At 37.1% G+C, this 19,564-nt stretch overlaps 1 protein-coding gene across 1 annotated transcript in view; it reads left to right on the top strand.

The window, feature by feature from the left end:
- HIPK3 (homeodomain interacting protein kinase 3) overlaps positions 1-16,117 on the top strand; it is a 91,832-nt gene extending 75,715 nt beyond the window's left edge. The window contains 12 exon segments of the mRNA XM_027072929.2: positions 125-309; positions 1,979-2,138; positions 2,528-2,651; positions 6,904-7,025; positions 7,282-7,406; positions 7,498-7,659; positions 7,816-7,878; positions 8,164-8,460; positions 8,748-8,888; positions 10,626-10,861; positions 11,162-11,289; positions 12,141-16,117. Coding sequence (XP_026928730.2) covers positions 125-309; positions 1,979-2,138; positions 2,528-2,651; positions 6,904-7,025; positions 7,282-7,406; positions 7,498-7,659; positions 7,816-7,878; positions 8,164-8,460; positions 8,748-8,888; positions 10,626-10,861; positions 11,162-11,289; positions 12,141-12,617 — 2,220 coding nt within the window. The 3' untranslated portion in view covers positions 12,618-16,117.
- The last annotated feature ends 3,447 nt before the right edge of the window (positions 16,118-19,564 follow it).

Below are 19,564 nucleotides of genomic sequence, written 5' to 3'. Positions count from 1 at the left end.
TGTTTCAAAACAGTTGTAGTTCTCTGTTCCTTCCTGTGTTGTGTTTTTTTAAAACTGAAACTTTAACATCTATTACCTTTTATGGCTTATTTGTATTTGATGACTTGAAATTTTGATATTGTAGGTGAACACAGTGATGGATTTGGAAGGAAGTGATCTTTTGGCTGAGAAAGCTGATAGAAGAGAATTTGTTAGTCTGTTGAAGAAAATGTTGCTAATTGATGCAGATTTAAGAATTACTCCAGCTGAGACTTTGAACCATTCTTTTGTTAATATGAAACATCTTCTAGATTTCCCTCATAGCAACCAGTATGTTATTTTAAAATCTTCATTATTTTTTTGAAAGAGTACATTTATTTATTTGTTTATTTATTTATTGAGCATGAGTAGGGGAGGCACAGAGAGAGAGGGGGAGAGAGAGAATCTCAAGCAGACTCCGTGCTGTTAGCATGGAGCCCACAGTGGGGCTTGATCCCACCGTGAGATCATGACCTGAGCCAAAATCAAGAGACGCTTAACCGACTGAGCCACCCAGGTGCCCCATTTAAAGTCTATTAAAATGGCATGGAGAAATAATACTAAGTCTTAGAAAATTAGTGTTTTAGAGAAATGATTCAATATATCTATTAAATGTAAATTAAGCTAACTCAACCAAATTCACATAGACTAGTAAGTGGCAGCACAGTACTGGAATATGAATCTGAGTTGCATTCCAATGTTCTTTTTCCAAAGTACCATACTGAAAATGACTGAGTGATTTTTTTACATGACATTCTTAACTTAATAGCCAGGCATATGTAATAAAAGGAAGTATTAACAGTTTCCCTCCCTCTTTTGAGTCCTACAGACTCCATCTTTAATTTCCTTTCACATCGTTTGCTTTCCTTGCCCACACCTTCTCCTCTGTGTTGTGGAAGGAAAGGAGGGTTTAAAAAAAAATTTTTTTTTAACATTTATTTCTGAGAGAGATACAGAGCCTGAGTGGGAGAGGAGCAGAGAGAGAGAGAGAGAGAGGGAGGGAGGGAGGGAGGGAGGGAGACAGAATCCAAAGCAGGCTCCGAGCTGTCAGCACAGAGCCCAATGGGGGGGCTCGAACTCACAAACCGTGAGATCATGACCTGAGCCAAAGTCAGATGCTTAACCGACTGAACCACCTGGGTGCCCCAGGAAAGAAGGGTTTTTATGGGTTAATGGAAAGGAATATACGTATGCTCACATTGAGAAGGTCTTATCAGACTTACCTTAGGTAAAGCTTATGCATTCTTTGAACCCCACACCTCTTCTTTGTAAGGCTGCAGGGGGTAATGTAAATGACTACTTAAAACAACTTTTTATATTTTAAAATGACTGAGAGTGTCTGGGTGGCTTGGTTTTAGTTAAGTGCCCAAGTTAGGCTGAAGTCATGATCTCACAGCTTGTGAGTTTGAACCCCTCATCGGGTACTCTGCTGTTAGTGAGGCGCTTGCACTCTCTCTCAAAAATGAATAAACATTAAAAAAATGACTGAATGAAGAAGTTTATAGGGTTGAACCAGTATCCGTTATTGTGGATTCCCCTTAAAATTGTTATTTTTCTCCCCAACAGTTGAAGATATCTAATATTTCCATATATAAGCACTTTGAAAATAACGTAACTATATATTTTGTATCGATAGTTTAGGGATGTGGAGATCTAGAAATTTTGGAAAAATTATTTAGAGCAAGGGTCATGAAATTATAGTTGTGCTAGTCAAAAAATGCTTACTGTTGCTTTGATGTCTTAGAAAATAAGATATAAGATACATTTCCACTAGCTTTAAAATTCAATCTTTTGTGGGTTTTTCTGGTAGAAATAGTATTGGAAATAAGCAGATTAAGTGCAAGTCTGATAATTTTTTCTTTTAGAAATAATTTATAAATTTTAAACTACCCTTAACATTTAAAATATTACAGTTACCTCTCCCCCGCCTCCCCCCCCCCCCCCGTTTTGTTTTTTGCAGTGTAAAGTCCTGTTTTCATATTATGGATATTTGTAAGTCCCACCCAAATTCATGTGACACAAATAATCACAATAAAACTTCACTTTTAAGACCAGTTGCTTCAGGCAGTACTGCTAACCTGACAGCAAATTTTACTAAAATTGGCACATTAAGAAATCAGGTAAGAACTTACAATATTTAACAATTTGTACTCCTTTTTTAATGATTGCTCATTTTGCTTTTGAAGTATATAGAAGTCTCATGTCAGCAATTAGAAGTCACAGTGCCGGGGAGGTTCTTGCTATGGTTATTCTGTAAAATCTCTACCATTTCAGGGCAATGATTAGAACATGTCTACCTAAACTCTTTTATTTCCTTTCACCTTTCACTCTCTTAATATCCCCTACCTACCTTTCCGTGCAGCAGCTCCATGAAAAGTAGAGTTGAGTAAAATCAGTTTCTGGGCCCATTTTTATCAGAGTTACGACTTTAAGAAGTGCATTCAAATTGTATTGGTAAAGCGTGCATGTAGACTACTCAGTACAATGCCGCCTGTGCTGATCCTTTCAGGCGTTAACCACGTCCGCTCACTCCGTTGGGCACCATGGAGTTCCTCTGCAGGCCGGAACTGCTCATTTCGGTTGTGGTGACGCTTTTCAGCAGACGCTGATTATCTGTCCCCCAGCTATTCAAGGTACTCCGATTTAAATTACACTTTGAATTTAGGCGTATGTTATTTTTAAACAAATTTAATTATATTTTAATAAAATATATTGCATAGTTTTTGCCACATTTGCCACATTGCTACATTTGAATTTAATTTAGGCTGGTCAGTAGCCTTTAGACCAGTGACACTTCTTTCGTGACTGGAGCTTCACTGTAATCATCACTGACAGAATGGGTCATCTGATAATTATATTTCCTGTAGAGTTGCATGATAAAATACCTTAGTAGAAATTAATGGGCTTGGAAAGCTATGGGTTGTCCTTTACTGGTTATCACAGCTCCAGATATTTAGGTAAGTACCTTTTATCTGTTATTACTAGACATTAAAGTAACTGAGAACTCAGTTCATTAAATTTTGGTCAAAAGAATTCTATCCAAGAATGTTACAGTCTTGTTCTTTATCCATACCTTAGGTTTTTAAAAGAGAGAGATTGTTTTTTGCTCAGTTAGATTATGCTCCTTAGATAAAAAGCAGAATAAAACCTCAGGTGAGATGAGTGGCAGAATACCTTTGAAGAGGCCATAAATTCTCACACGGGGGAATTTGTTAGTGGTTCTTAGAGGGCAACAGCAGCAAATGTTACAGCTGGAATAACCAGAATAAAATGTGACTTTCTAGGTCCTTTCATAGCACGTTGTCCTTGCTAGGCATCTAGTTCTGTCTTAAAGCAAGAGGTTAATTACAAATGAGGCCCTAAATGATTCTTTGAAGCATGATGGTAGGACTGTATAGCATCTGTGAAAGCAGTTGGTACTCAGTCAGGACACCTGGGCTAGAGTCCTGTTCTGTTTGCTGTCATTCTAGATGAGTCTGTTTAACCTGTTTTCAGCCTTAGTCAAAGGAAAAGACTGAGTAGATACTGTCCTGGTCACTTCTAGCTCTAATATTTCTGGATTCTGAAGGTTATTTAAATTTTTTATTTGATTCAAGGACTTAAACAATGTTTCTGAAGTTTTAATATCTCCTACAGTGCCTAATAAAGCACCAAGATATGTTTGTTGACTGGACTGGCTGGTAATAAGAGATGTGAAAACATCTCAACTCGTTAGCCATTTTTGTTCTACCAGGGGAACTTTATTTTCATCTTTTATGTATATTGGGTTTTCGTATAAGGTTTCATCGAGAGAAAGATTTGTAGCACTACAGATAAAAAACAACTACTTAGATGGTTGATTTTTAAGGTGAAATTGTGGACCAACGTGGTCTATAAGTATCTGTGACAGTGACCCATGGCTGGGGATAGTAAAATACCCATATCATCATGTCAGTGCTCTTAAAGACACTGTTGTGTTTATTTCTTTGTTTTTCCTCGATTGTTAATTATAAAAATTTCTAACCTAAAGAAAAAGTCAAAGAATAATACAGTGCCTTCTACCCTAGATTCAACAAGTGTTAACGTTTTGCCGTATTTGCCATCAGTCTATCTCAACATACATATACTACCATTTGATAGTAAGTGGTAGGTAGACATCTTCCTTCTAAATACTTGAGCATGGAAGATTGACGCTTTTTTGTTTTTTAATTAGTTGTCATGTAAGTGACATTTGTGTCACATTGTGTCTCCACAAATGCATTTTCACTTAGATGAGTTTTAGTCTATACTAACAAATAGATTTTTAAGTTCTAATAATTTTCCCCCATGTACCAAAATCATATTTCATCAAGATTTAGAATAGCAGCTTTTTTTTTTTTTTTTTTTTTTTTTTTTTTTTTTTCCCCAGAGCCTACCTTCTGTTTGTAGCAAAAATTTAGGAGGCTTGTGAGGCATATTTCTAAACACAGTTAAGGGTCATTTTTAAAACATTCAATGAGGTCCGATAAATCTTTTCTCTTTGTGCCTTATGATTGATGAAAGACTAGTGACCTTTCTACACATATGCTAACAGCTGTATGAGTGGTTCATAAGAAGGATAACAAAGAAAAGGAGACACTCTCAGACTCACAAACCCTTTAAATGTCAAGCACAATATTTTTGAATTAGAATTACCAGTAAGACAGAGCAAAATAACTTGTTAGCTTATGTAACAGGTGCAGTTGTAGCAGGACAGGCAGGCTCTATAAATATGTTGTTTCATTGTTTTTTTGTCTTAGTGTAGTGTCTGCTTAGCAATGAAAGCTTCTTTGTCTAATCCACTTTAGTATCTCTGTAGAAAATCCCAGTATTGGTCTTTTTACCACTTTCCCTCATAATGTGCCACCAATCCATTTTGAAGAAACATTTTAAATGGTTATTGGGCAGCTGTTGGGTAGTAGTTCTGGCACCATTATAGTTTGTATTTTTAAATAGATTTTATGTCTTTTCTACTTCACTTTACATTTTTTGCTTTGAGGCTGTGGTGTCTAGGTTCATCATGCATTTCATATATTCTCCATGTTATAGATATAATATGTAGGTATAGATACAGAAGTACTATATCCATAATATTATTACCTTTTTCAAGTTAACAAAGACGTAGCCAAGCTTCTGTTTAACAGATTTGAGTATGTCTTCGACAACCATTTAACATTATTTGGCAATCTGAAAAACTAGTTTTTCATCCCCTTTGGATGAAAACTGCTATTTTAGAATGAAATGCATTCCAACAAAATTCTCCTGTTGTACTAGAGCAATCTTGAAAACTTCCGTGCCTTGCTGTGCAGATATGAAAGCAAATCTAATCAAGCAAAGATAAAATTTTAGCTAGCCTAAGAACTGTGTAGAAAATTGGGATCTTAATCACTGTTGAATTTGATAAAAATAAGTTAGACCTCATGAGAAGAGAAGATAATAGAATTCTTCTCATCATAAGGCATTAATTATGAGGAGAATTTAAGGGCAACATGACTTTTGTTGGGATTTGAGAATTCGCTCTGTCCTTTACCCCTTGTCAAAGTGAATTCTGCTTTTTTCTCTGATGAGACTGTCTTGCTGCCATACATCTACACTGCCTGGGTGCGCTTAGATTCCATTTCTTGGAGAATTTGCCGATCAAGACATGCTTTTTGGAAGGGCTAAGAAGGTCAGTTAAAAAAAAAAAATCTGTAGATCTTTGTTAAACTTCATCCCTACCTAGCCTTTTCAGTGGATTTCAGGAGATAGAACACCCTGGGAGGAGGGTAAAAGCCTCTGTGAAGAAAAATAAGCACAACAAAATTAACAGGATTAACACTTACAGTGTATTTGCACAATAAAATTATGGGGTTATTTTTCAATAGTAAAAGAAAACAATTGTAGTATTTTTATCTTACCTAAGATGGCTGCTTTTTCCGCCAGCCTATACTGAAAGTAACTGCTGCAAGAGGCTGCAATTAATCAAGCACTGAATTTATTCTCGTAACTGAGCTTTCTGAGCTTGGGGGATGTCCCTAAAATCTTGTTAGTCAAAGTTCTCAGTTGGGGTGATACTACTTCACTGTCTCAAAGTTTAATATAAGACAGTATCTACCTGCATGGTCCTTTTGCAATATATGACACAGAAGCATTAACATTAACAGGATTAACGTGGCTGGTGATCTCGCTTTCTACTTGTCCTAGTGGGTAAGCAAAGTGGAAGATGTTTGTCCTGGAGTTCCAGCAGCTACTAGTAGATGAAGCCATATGGGTCAAAGCTTAGCAGTATCATCGTATTAGGTCTGAAAGGTTATTTTTGCTTTTCCTTTGGACCTTGGAATGAGTGTGTCTTCCTTGAATTTTCTTGAATCGTGTAAACCATCATGGCCTTTGAAGTGTGAAGTTGTGATACATTCCCCCTTTGGTGCTAAAAGTGTGAGATCCTGTTACAGGTTTTAAAGAAGAGAATACTTGGCAGAGCTAAGTTTGTATGAAAAGATGAATGTTTACCTGCTAGAGGATCAGGATGTTGAGTTCGATTCACCTTTCCATGTCCTTTATCATAGTGGCAGAACTATTTGAAAAGGAAATAAAGCTATAATAAGCAAACTTTAAAAGGAATGGGAAGTTTCAAGAAAAGTAAATGATGCAACTTGGTGGTATGCATTTTAAAGCAGTAGAAGGAGTAGCTTTATATCAGTTTCTGGAATGATGTACCACAACGTAGATAGAAAGTACCTCACTTTCCTAAAAGATGGTTTTGTTAGTGTGGTGAATATTTTATGTAGGGGATGATTTTATAAACCTAATCAGAATTTTAGTAAGTCTTTGAATTTCAAAGAGTTTTGTAAGTTAAGAGAAATCGTTTTTGATTTGAGAACTGTTTTTTTTTTTCTTCCTATTTCACAGGTATTCCTGCAACGCATGGTAAACCCACGAGTTATTCAATAAGAGTAGACAATACAGTTCCACTTGTAACTCAGGCCCCAGCTGTACAGCCACTACAGATCCGACCAGGAGTTCTTTCTCAGGTCGGTAATAATTTATTATTTTTGCATGTGTGCTGTCCTCCTTATACTCAAGAAGGGCAGTGATCCGCTTGTAACATATCAGCCTGTGCTGTTGAGAAACAGAAAAGATGATCCGGATGGGAATTTGATCTTTTTTAGTTACTGGCTTTTAAATAATTATTAATGATTGTTGCCTTAATATATTTTTGATTCTAAGATGTAGTAATGACGAATCACTTGTAACTTACTAGCTTTTCTTTTGTTCGTGGCGCAGCAGACGTGGTCTGGTAGAACACAGCAGATGCTGGTACCTGCCTGGCAGCAGGTAACACCCATGGCTCCGGCTACTACCGCGTTAACTTCTGAGGGTGTGGCTGGCTCACAGAGGCTTGGAGACTGGGGGTAAGTTAAAGACAAAAATACTTTTTGTGTGAAGTTTGTAAAATAGATCTGGCTATAGGAGGGATTCAATTTTTCTAAACTTTCTCCCTAGGAAAATGATTTCACACAGTAATCATTATAACTCAGTGATGCCACAACCTCTTCTAACCAATCAGATAACTTTATCGGCCCCGCAGCCAATTAGTGTGGGCATTGCACATGTTGTCTGGCCTCAGCCTGCCACTGTAAAGAAAAATAAACTGTGCCAGAACAGGTTGGTATTGATATTTTAACTTTCCTCTGCATTTTGAAAATTAATCTTTAAAGTAAATTTTGCATGTTCACTAAAGGGTCACTCTGTTTTATTCAAAATGACCTCTTTGATAGCTTTGTTACAAACACTAAGCCAGCTCCCTTCTCAATTTCTCAGAGGTATTTTGGTAAAACTAATGGAATGGGAGCCAGGAAGAGAGGAAATAAATGCTTTCAGTTGGTAAGATTGTCTTTATTGCCCTTTTGATTTATTATCTACATATAATTTTAGACAATTTTAGACACTCAGATATCACATTTACCAAAAAATGACCATTTTAATGTATGTAAATGCAATCTACACTGGTATTTCTAGAGATAATACTTTGTATTTACAAAACAGCCTATATATGTTAGTATGTTATATACGTGACCTTGAACATTGTTCATTTTAACAAGATATCCTAGAAAAATGTCATGTACATATTTTGATTATAGAAATGACACATTATTCCTTTGATTGCAGGAGTAATTCATTGCAGAATACAAATGTCCCACATTCAACATTTATTTCTCCAAAGATAGTAAATGGGAAAGACATTGAAGAAGTACGTTGTATAGAAACACAGGACAATCATAACTCAGAAGGAGAAGCAAGAGATTGTTGTGACACCTCTGTCAGGCAGGAGTCTGATTCATCGGTTTCTGACAAGCAGCGGCAAACCATCATCATTGCTGACTCCCCAAGTCCTGCAGTGAGTGTGATTACTATTAGCAGTGACACTGATGAGGAGGAGACATCGCAGAGACACTCACTCAGAGAGTAAGTGCCAAAAGCGGTTTGTGTTTATACTGCATCCTTAAGTAGCGGTGGCGCCCTCTGGTGTGGTGAGAAAGAAACTTTCTGGGACTTAACCCTTGTCTGTCAATGTCCTTGGGAGTGTACATCCTGAATAGTAACTAACATGATTATTATAGCATTTCTCCCATATTCATAGCTTTAGATTTTTGTCATTGTAGGTCACATTTAACTGCTTTATATCCTTAATTCATGTAAATTTTGGCTACTTCTCATTTTTGACCCATGTCTTTCCCGTCCCTCTTCGCTAGATGTAAAGATAGTCTAGATTGTGAAGCTTGCCAGAGCACTTTGAATATCGATCGGATGTGTTCGCTAAGCAGTCCTGATAGTACTCTGAGCACCAGCTCCTCGGGGCAGTCCAGCCCATCCCCGTGCAAGAGACCGAACAGGTAAAGGAATTCCAGGGAGTGTATGCCATAGATACTGGGACTGCCAAAAAGCCTGTGATTTCTTTTGTTGTTTATGTTAATATATACCTATTGATTTACCACAGTGGCTTCTTTCTTGGACGTAAGTTTTTAACCAGATCACTTGGGTTTTAAGTGATAATTTTCTTTTATTGTTGTAGAACACATCTAAATGAAAAACTGAGGTTCTAATAAGTGATTTTTTTAAATGTTTTTTTTTTTTTTAATTTATTTTTGAGACAGAGAGAGACAAAGCATGAGCAGGGGAGGGGCAGAGAGAGAGGGAGACACAGAATCTGAAGCAGGCTCCAGGCTCTGAGCTGTCAGCACAGAGCGCAACGCGGGGCTCGAACTCAGACTGTGAGATCATGACCTGGGCTGAAGTCGAACACTCAACCGACTGAGCCACCCAGGCGCCCCACTAACAAGTGATTTTTAAAGAATCATTTGTTTCTGAAAGGGCAGAAAGCCATGTCCTCAACTTCAGCTCCATAGGTGACAGTTACTACTTCAATTTGGAATAATAACATAGCAAAATAAACATTTTAACATTTTAGCATTTTAGCAAAGAGTAGCATTTTAGCAAAGTAAACAAGGAATTTTTTGTGTAATAAAGTAATAACCCACTGTCAGTAGAGTATCCAGGAGGATTTTTTTTTTTTTTTCCTCATTGGTGATCAATCTGTGTGGCTTTATCCACATTTCCTTTCCTACTCCTTTTTTTGGCCAGGGACATGTACTGCCACTAAAGTAGTGAGCTTCTCCTAGCCAGCGTGATGTACTAACACGTTAAGAGAGAAGCCATAAACATCTCTGTGAAATACATTTGATTTCAACTTTTAGAAATTCTTTTTTTTAGTGGAAACAAAATATGAAAAATCTTTAAGTCTTAATTTTATACATTTGTTTTCTCTTTTTTCCTTTGTCAGGGAATATGATAGTGTATACTTTAGAAGACGTAAAGACGTTTTAACACATCTTCTTATGGATTGCTTATAATATGGTTTGGCAGTTGATATATACATACATATCTGTAAATATATACATCCATATAAAAATTATATAAGTGTACAAGTAACTATAAATATACATAAATATATATAAAAAGATGCTTCAAATCGCTAAGTATGAAATGAATGATTAAAATAGACCATAAATGCTGTAGGAATTCCAAAGGGAGAGAGATTGTCATGGCCCGATGGGGCCAGGAAGAGAAATATGGGACTCTGGCTAGGCCTTTGGAGAGGTGGGGAAGACCTCTCAGATATATGGTTAAAAGGACCCAAATTACCACTAAAGGCATGAATCCTAACATCAGAATTTAATCTGAACTATCCAGGTCACATGAATATATGTTTTTACATTTCATTTAAATTATCCAGAACATTGCTTCTTTCGTAGTGTTTTGATGAGATTTCCTGGAGTTTGTAAAGTGGAATTTTTTGAACGACTACTAAGAATCAAGTGGGAAGGGAAAGGAGAGAAAATAAAGTGCCAAAATGATGTACCTAAACAGGATAGAATTAGGGTTAACAGTCTGAGTAGAGAATTAATGTGAGAGTCTAGAAAATCTATGAAAAAAATAGTATTGGACAAGGAAGAAGTTGTAATTAGCTATGAATAACTGAATAAGATTCTCAACTTCCTGGAGCCTGGATAGTATTTAACTTAAGATTTAATGTTGAAAAACATATTATTCATAAAAAGACTTTCTTGTAGTATGTCAGATGAAGAACAGGAAAGTGGTTGTGATACTGTGGATGGCTCTCCAACATCAGACTCTTCGGGACATGACAGTCCATTTGCAGAGAGGAACTTTGTGGAGGACGCTCGTCAGAACTCGGAACTGGTAACCTCTGCCAACACGGAAACCAAACCAGCTGTTTGTACTGTTGTGGTGCCACCGATGGGACTAGAGAATGGATTAAATGCTGATGAGCATATGGCAAACACAGGTAAACTGAATCTCCCCTTCTCCCCGATTATCCCTTTAAAAAGTCTTAATTTGGGAACGTCAGAGAACAACATTGCCAAAAAATCATCTCTGAATTTCCAACTCGATCCTGCCAAACCTGTTGTACAAAGGAAATCTTTCCTCATATCATTCAGTACTGGAAATCCTGAGACCACGTCTCTCTTTAATTTTAAGGTTGTCGGACCTTAAAATCACTACTGCGTAAAATACCTAAAGACCTTCCTCATTTTTATGTGAGCAGGAAAAAGCATCAACTGTCTGATATTTTGTTCATTGCCAGATTCTACCTGCCAGCCATTAGTAAAAGGGCGATCAGCTCCTGGAAGATTAAACCAGCCTTCCACAGCAGGTAATCGCCAGCAGAAATTGACATCCGCATTCCAGCAACAGCATTTGAATTTCAGTCAGGTATGTTTGTGAATTTGTAAGAGTCTTTGGGATTCAAATTCAGCAGTTTTTCATTTGGAAGGAAAAAAGATTCTGAAACCGTATGCAGTCTTGAAAAATGTTTCCCTTTTCATTATCCCAAGTGACTAAGGAGTAATTGGCCTACTAATAGGGTATTGAACCAGATTATCCATAAGCCTGAATTTTTCAGAAAGATTAGGCTTTTAGATTCTCTTAAATAATTTTTTAGTGTGTTTGTTGTCTTAGACCTTTCAACTGAAAATGTGCACTGATGGATTGATGGTCGCATTTGTTGTGTTAGTCGTTGGGAATAGTGATGCCTTACTGAGTACTTTACATCTGTTCGGTACTGTGCTCAGCAGTAGTGTTTCATTTTGGGAAAGAACAGATAACAGGTATTGGAGTCAGACCTGCATTCAAATCCTGACTTTGCCAAATACTGCGTATATTACCTTGGCCAGGTCTCTTCAACAAATCTGGCCCACAGTTAATGGGCATAATAGCTATATTTGTAGGGTTGTTTTGGAATGAAATAATGTCTCATGTAAGGTGTTAGCCTTACATAAAATAAGTGCTCCACAGACGGTAGCTATTAGTAGCGATGCGGGGGGGGGATAGTGATACTAGTAGCAATATAATGTTATCATAATACATAGTAATAAATATTAAAGTGTTTAATATTAATGTGTATAACATTGATATTTTACTTTTCTCTATGCTTAGTAGAAGTGGAGATCTGAGGGATCTTCTATGGATTATCAGTTACGGACTATATTGTAATTTCCCTTTATTCCTTTCTTTTTAACTTATAGAATACGTACTCAGTATTTTTTGTCTGTGTTTTTGAATAGGTTCAGCACTTTGGATCTGGGCATCAGGAGTGGAATGGAAACTTCGGACATCGAAGACAGCAAGCTTATATCCCCACTAGCGTTACCAGTAATCCATTCACTCTTTCTCATGGAAGTCCCAATCACACAGCCGTGCATGCCCATCTGGCTGGAAATGCACATCTTGGAGGACAGCCTACTCTACTTCCATACCCATCATCAGCTACCCTCAGTAGTGCTGCACCAGTGGCCCACCTCTTAGCCTCTCCATGTACCTCAAGACCTATGTTACAGCATCCAACTTACAGTATCTCTCATCCCAGTGGCATAGTTCACCAAGTCCCAGTGGGCATAAATCCCCGCCTGTTACCATCCCCAACCATTCATCAGACTCAGTACAAACCAATCTTCCCACCACATTCTTACATTGCAGCATCACCTGCATATACTGGATTTCCATTGAGTCCAACAAAACTCAGCCAGTATCCATATATGTGAAAACTCCAAAAGAGTATATTGAGGAAGCTCAATGATATAAACATTTGATTAAAAATAAAAACATGGTATTTAATAAATATTAGCCATGGCACAAGAAAATTATTTTTGAATCATGTAGACTTGGGTGCAATTTAAACAACTTTGAGCTTTAAAAAAAAAAAAAAAACAAAACTCACTTTTAATGTGTTTTGCACATTTGGTATAACTTGTCTTTGGTCATGTTATCTTCTTATGTAGTAACTCTAGACAGGTGACTTATGGGAGCAGAAGTCCAGTTTTGCTCCTGCTATTTTTTATAAAATTGCCTTCTAACTAGTGCAAGACACATCCACATTTGGGAAGCCATTCTGTGTACAGACTTAGAGCAACAGATGCACATATGTCAGAATTACAGCATACAAGTGAATTGTATTATCTGTGTCTTAGTGTATAAATGTTGGGTCACTTACCTAAGAAATTGAGCTATTGTTCTTTACATTTGCATGTGTCTTTGCATGGGCAAAATGTTGCCTAGACTTTGCTCTTAAATGTTGTTCTAATAATCTCAGCTGCATTGTAAACCGTTCCCACACATAGTGCCTTAAATATTTGAGGTTGTTGATGTTATTACCTATATATAAATGTTGAGGACTGCAGCACTTAAATTCAGATCTACTCTTTAGTTTCCTTTTGATAGAGTAATGTTCATTTTTGGTTTTGTGTGGTATGATTTCAGGTCGTAGCTGTTTTTTCCTTACTGAGAGGGCAGCATGTTTGCTATAGCTGAATTCTGCTGTCTGATTTTCAGAATGATCTAGCTTCAAGAAAAGCAAGCAGTTAGTAGTGCTTAAGAAAAATTGATTCAGTATCTAATGGATAGTTGATATCTGTCACAACACAGCATTTTATATACTGTTAAGTGAAACTGCAATACAATCTAAGTTTATTTTGGGAGTGTTTGCTGTATAATTGGATTTAATGAAATGTTTAGAGGTGCAGTAGGCATGACTTTGAGTAGATAATGAAAGAAAATGCAAAATGCTTATTGATTCATGATGTGGTTTCATCTTAGCTTGGGCAAACCATGCAGTATTTAATAAATAGTAGCAGAATATTTACTATTGAAGCTTGAAGAGATGTGAGTTCTTTGTGTGCAATCTTTCATTTATGCATGTGAGAGGGTTTTTTGTTTTTGTTTTTTTTTAATATTTTTACATTGTAGTACTTGTTTTGCTTGTTGGTGGTGTTTGCTTATTTAATACATTCCGTCAGGGACAGAAATTACATGCTTTTTTTTTCCCTAGGAAGTGTGTCTTGGGTTTTTCCCTTATTCTTTTCTTTTCTTTTTTCTTCTTTTTTGGTGGTGGTGGTGGTTATGTTTAAATGAAGTTGCTTTTACAGCACCAAAGACTTAATCATCCATTTCCTATATAAAAGGTAGCTACTTTTTTGCATAGACCTCAAGTATATTGTAGTATAGAGGTGGACTTTAAGGAAAGGTATTAAACAGGCTGTGTTTTAGCTTATGGGCAAGTAATAAATTGTATCATTTATCTTGAATGTATCATAGATAAGCTGCTATATAACGATTGCCACTTCAGATAGCTGTGAAATTAGGTGATTAACTAGTTGTTACTTAGCCTTCTAATTTCTGTATAAGTCTAATTACATGAAATAGAAGTTGGGGTTTTGATTTTTTACTTTGCTTTTCTGTTTGGAGTGTCATTGTAACTACTGTATTGTAAATGATGGAAAATAATTGCATATGTTATTTTGGGGTGTGTTATTTGCATCAGTATTTTATCTCTATTAATGTTTGTGCTCATCACTGCATATAAAAAACTTGGATGTATCAATGTAACTTAATTTTTTATTTTCATACTGGCATTGTAGACACTTGAGAAAGCTGTATCTTGCAGGCTTGACTTAACTTTTTTTCCTTAAAAATCTGGAATATAATCTTACAGCATTTACTGGAATAAACAGTACAAAGCATTTGAGTGTAAAAACTCTCCAAATGTTTTGGATTTACAGCATTTCTTTGATGAATGAATTGCATACCACTAGTACAGCTCTAATACAGCGTTGACAATAAGCTAATAATGGATAAACTTTTCTTTACTCCATTAACACAAGCAGTGTTTTATTTAATAATCATCAATGAAATAAATGTGCCTGAAATTGATTTTAAAAATTACAGTATTAGATCATAAAATAAAAACCAGCAGTACATTTTTAGTCACACTGAAAATGAAGGACTTAATTTTCCCCACAAGTTTCAGTGTTTTTAGTAATCAATTCTATGCATTTTATATAAATAGAAATATATATACATATATATATTACACATAAAAAAGAGGAGTAGCCTAAGATTAATTTAAAAGATTATTTACAGATGGCAAATTTATGGAGTCACTATTTAAGTAAACTTGCTGCCCTCCACAGCTTATTAATTTTATTTATACGGTCCAGCAGGTCACTGGTATCTGCTCACTTCTTGGAACAGAATCCACACTGGCAGCACATGGTTCAGAAACCCCGAGTGCAAAGGATTGATTTATGTTTGTACAGTAGGTACAAAACTGGTGCAGTTTTAGTTTCATTCAGGGCCATGTTTACTACCCTGAAATGTCGGATTTTCTGTATTTCAGTTCCAAGACTCTGACAGTCTTGTTAAATAAACAGTAAATGTTTTTGTAATGTAATAGTAAGGTGTGGTAATGGCGTACCCCCAGTTAAGTACTCTGCTCTTAACTGATTCTAATCATGGGTTTTTTAATGTGTTTAAGAATTAAAAATTTCAAAATCCTGCCAACGTCTAAATTCAACAAAGTGACAAGAATTTGGATGTATACCCTCTTTAAAACCATTTGACGAGTTTTCTTTGGTTTTACTGCTTTCTTAAATAAAACACTGCATGACTTCCAAGTTGCATATTTGCATACTATTTTAACTTGCAAATTTATTATTATTTGTTTTTTTTTTACCCAATACCCTGATAATTTAGTTTTCTTTTCCTTCAGGGTGTTTAAATATGTTACTGTAGTAGCAAAGCCTTTTCACTTTTTAAAATCTCTACTACTAATTTTAATCTTGGTTTGTGTTAAGTAAAAGTTAAATCATACACTGCAAGGTGTAGGAAGATTTGTTTTAATGAACCCAATGATACAGATTTGATTACTAAGTTTGAACTGTTAACTGTTTAACAATTTTAGACTTGTGGCTTTCTTTCTTTGGTTTTGTTTTTGCTTTTACTTCTATGCTACACTAGTTTGCCATGTAGCAATTGCACTGTGCAATATTACAATAAGGACTGGGAAAATTTTTATGGATGTAATGTCTATTACGGTTTGCGCTAGTATTTCTCTCTAGTTCTCAGTGATTTAAATGTGACCAAGCCTTCTGTACTTTGTCACAAAAAGCGGGTTTTCCAGGTGACTATTTTGGTGAGTGTCAAAATAAGAATTTATGGTGTATTACTGTCGATTCACTTTGAATTAAAATATATATATTGCAGCAAACAGCATGTTGACTTTTTGTCCACCCCAGTCCTGCTTTACGGGGGAGGGAAGGAAAAGGTTAGTGGCGCTCAGGATTTAACCTACATCATCGCATTTAATTCTCAGAACCACCGTGTGATAGGTACTATTGTCTTCACCATTACATAAATGAAAAAATAGGTTCAGAATATCTAGGGGAGTTGTCCAGGGCCCCACTGCTGAGTGGTGAAACTGATACATGAGCCAGGCTGTCTAACTGTAACCAATCTACTTTCTGCCAGTTCTTTTTAAACTGACGTCTGAGACTGTGCCAGAAGTACCGCACCGACAGTATAACCACGACCCATTTCCCTTTAATCTTACTTCTTTGAATATTTTCTGAGGGAAATATTTCTGTTTAATATGTGTGGGTGAGGGGCGCCTGGGTGGCTCAGTCGGTTGAGCAAACGACTTTGGCTCAGGTCATGATCTCGCGGTCCGTGGGTTCGAGCCCCGTGTCGGGCTCTGTGCTGACAGCTCAGAGCCTGGAGCCTGTTTCAGATTCTGTGTCTCCCTCTCTCTCTGACCCTCCCCCGCTCATGCCCTGTCTCTCTCTCTCTCTCTCTCCCTCTCTCTCTCTCTCTCTCTCTCTGTCAAAAATAAACATTAAAAAAAATTTTTTTTTTTTTTAAAAAGAGGAATTTTATTCCTTAATCCTACTGGTAGAGGGGCACCTGGGTGGCTCAGTCAGTTGAGCGTCCGACTTCGGCTCAGGTCATGATCTCACGGTCCGTGAGTTCGAGCCCCGCGTCAGGCTCTGTGCTGACAGCTCAGAGCCTGGAGCCTACTTCCGATTCTGTGTCTCCCTCTCTCTCTGACCCTCCCCCGTTCATGCTCTGTCTCTCTCTGTCTCAAAAATAAATAAACGTTAAAAAAAAAAGTAAAAATATGTGTGGGTGAAGAATAGGGAATTCACATGGATTTCTAAGATGTACAACATGAGACTTCAAAAGAATGTAGTTGTCGTAGGCCACTTTACATTATGTCCTCAAATACTGTCTTATACTGTAAGGATTAAATTTCGGGGGAGCATCAGTAGGAGAGGTTTGTGGGGAGCATTCTACCAGAGCACACCGAGAACTCATTCTCAATCTTTCAACAAATCTTTAATTGACATATAACATATATGCATTTTGGTGTCTGGTTTTTTTTGTCTTGACATTTAAAAAAATTTTTTTTCTTTTTTTGAAGTGTGTTTATTTTGAGATAGAAAGCAAGCAGGGGAGGGGCAAAGAGAGAGGGAGAGAGAGAGAATCCCAAGCTGACCTTGTGGAGCCTGACGCAGGGCTCAAACTCACGGACTGAGAGATCATGACCTGACCCGAAACCAAGAGTCAGATACATCCATATCGTGGATAGCAGTGTCTCCTTTATTCCCATTGCTGTATAGTGTTCTTTTGTGTGCTTATATAGCAATTTGATGATGTTTTTCATATCTTTTGGAAAACACATGTATGCATTTCCTTTGGGTATATATGTGGGTTTGGCACTGAGTCATAGGGTGTACATATGTTCCACATTATCAGATACTGCAAACAATATTCCAAAGTGGTTAAGTTCAATTTACATTCAATAGCAGTAATATGAGAGTTCCAGTTACTTCGTGTCCTCACACATTATATATATATTTTTTCTTTCATTTTAGTCATTCTTGGGGGTGTGAGTTGTTCAAAGTAATGTAAAGATTTCCATTTAGCCCAAAGCACTCATCCTACAAAGAGATGAGATCCAGAGTTTGCAATTTATGTGAAAGTAGAGTTATGGGCTTCTTGAGAACACAAGTTTCCCCACTGAAAGTAGAGCATTTCATAAGCCAAAATGGTGTAAAGAAGCAATTGCCATTAATTTTTATGGAAAAGGATCTGAGCTTTCCCAGATCCAAAAACCAACCTCTTTAGGTTTTTTTCTGATACCCTAGGACACACATATACGAAGTAAGTAGAGCTAAAGCATGAATGTTTCCAGACCGAGTCCAAAGCTATGGCTACTTGATGCTGAGATGTGCTGAGTGTAGTTCTGCAGGAAGGAGCTTGGTGGGGCCACTCTTACTGCTGGGGACGCACTGCCTGCCCTCTATAACGAACCGATCACCGCAACACAAACCGTGCTGAATGCTGTTTTGGCTTTTTGCCTCTTCGTGAAAATTGAAATCCTCTTCACATTTCTTTTGGTTAGCCTGAAAGGTGTAGTGGTGTAATGCAAACATTTAAAAAATGGGGGATGCCTGTACTAAAAGTACTCAGCCATTTAAAATGGATCAAAAGATATTTAAAAAAAATGTTTTCTGAAGAGATGAAGAAAGGTCTTTGAGCAACATGAGTAAAACATTGTCAGTGCTTAGCACAGTGCCTCACATGTAGTAGATAAGAGTCATTCAACAATATTTAAGAAGCATCTACCATGTTTCAAGCAGTATGTACTAGGCATGTATCAGTGGACAAGACAGAAGCTTCTCTCTCTCTCGTCCCTTTTGTGGGAGGGAAAGATTTAAAAGTTCCAATCGGGTAAGTGGGATAAAGAAAACAGTATACTGTGGCTGGAGGGGGGGATGTCGGAATGCCTCAGTGAGAAAATGACATTTGGGTTGTGACAAGGAGGATGCTAGTCAGCTCTGCAGGCAAGTGGTATCTGGTGGAGGCAGCAGCAAGTGCAAAGGTCCTCAATCAGAAATGAGCTTTTAATATGGGCAAACCAAAACATGCCCGTGAGGCTAGAGAGTAAGTGTGCAGTTGTGAACAGAAGCTAGAAGATTGAACTAGAGGGTGGGCATGGAGGCCTTTGCCAAACGAAGGAATCTAGATTTAATGTCCTGCATTATGAGATGCCTTGGGGGGGATTTTAAGCAGGTAGCCGTGCAGGGACAGAGCAGAAGTTGGAAGACCAGATAGGAGGTTGTTGAAATAGTTCAGATGAGAGATAATAGATACCACTCCTTTGTCAAGACATTTGTATTACAAATGTTTCTCCCAGGTTGTGACTTGTCCTTTCATTTTCTTCACAGGATGTTTGCAAGAGCAAAGGTTTTGAATTTTGATAAAGTCCCATTTATCAGTATATTCTTTTATGGTTTGTGCTTTTGTGTCTTAAGTTTTTACCTGTCCTAAAGTTGCAAAGACTTTTCTTCTTTGTTTCTGCCAGGTTTATGGTTTTAAGTTTTATTAGGTCTGTGATTCATTTCATGTTAATTTTTGTGTCAACTTTTTATTTTAATGGCATTATTTTATCCTCTTGAGACTATGTATTTCTCTAATTAGAAGGATGGTCATTTGATTTTTTTTATCTTTATTTTTGAGAGAGAGACAGAGCGTGAGCAGAGGAGGAGCAGACAGAAAGGGAGACACACAATCTGCAGCAGGCTCCAGGCTCTGAGCTGTGAGCACAGAGCCTGACGTGGGGCTCGAACCCACGAACTGCGAGATCATGACCTGA

Source organism: Acinonyx jubatus, chromosome D1, assembly GCF_027475565.1.
Source record: "Acinonyx jubatus isolate Ajub_Pintada_27869175 chromosome D1, VMU_Ajub_asm_v1.0, whole genome shotgun sequence".
Lineage (NCBI taxonomy): Eukaryota > Metazoa > Chordata > Mammalia > Carnivora > Felidae > Acinonyx > Acinonyx jubatus.
This window is presented reverse-complemented; position numbering and strand designations above follow the sequence as displayed.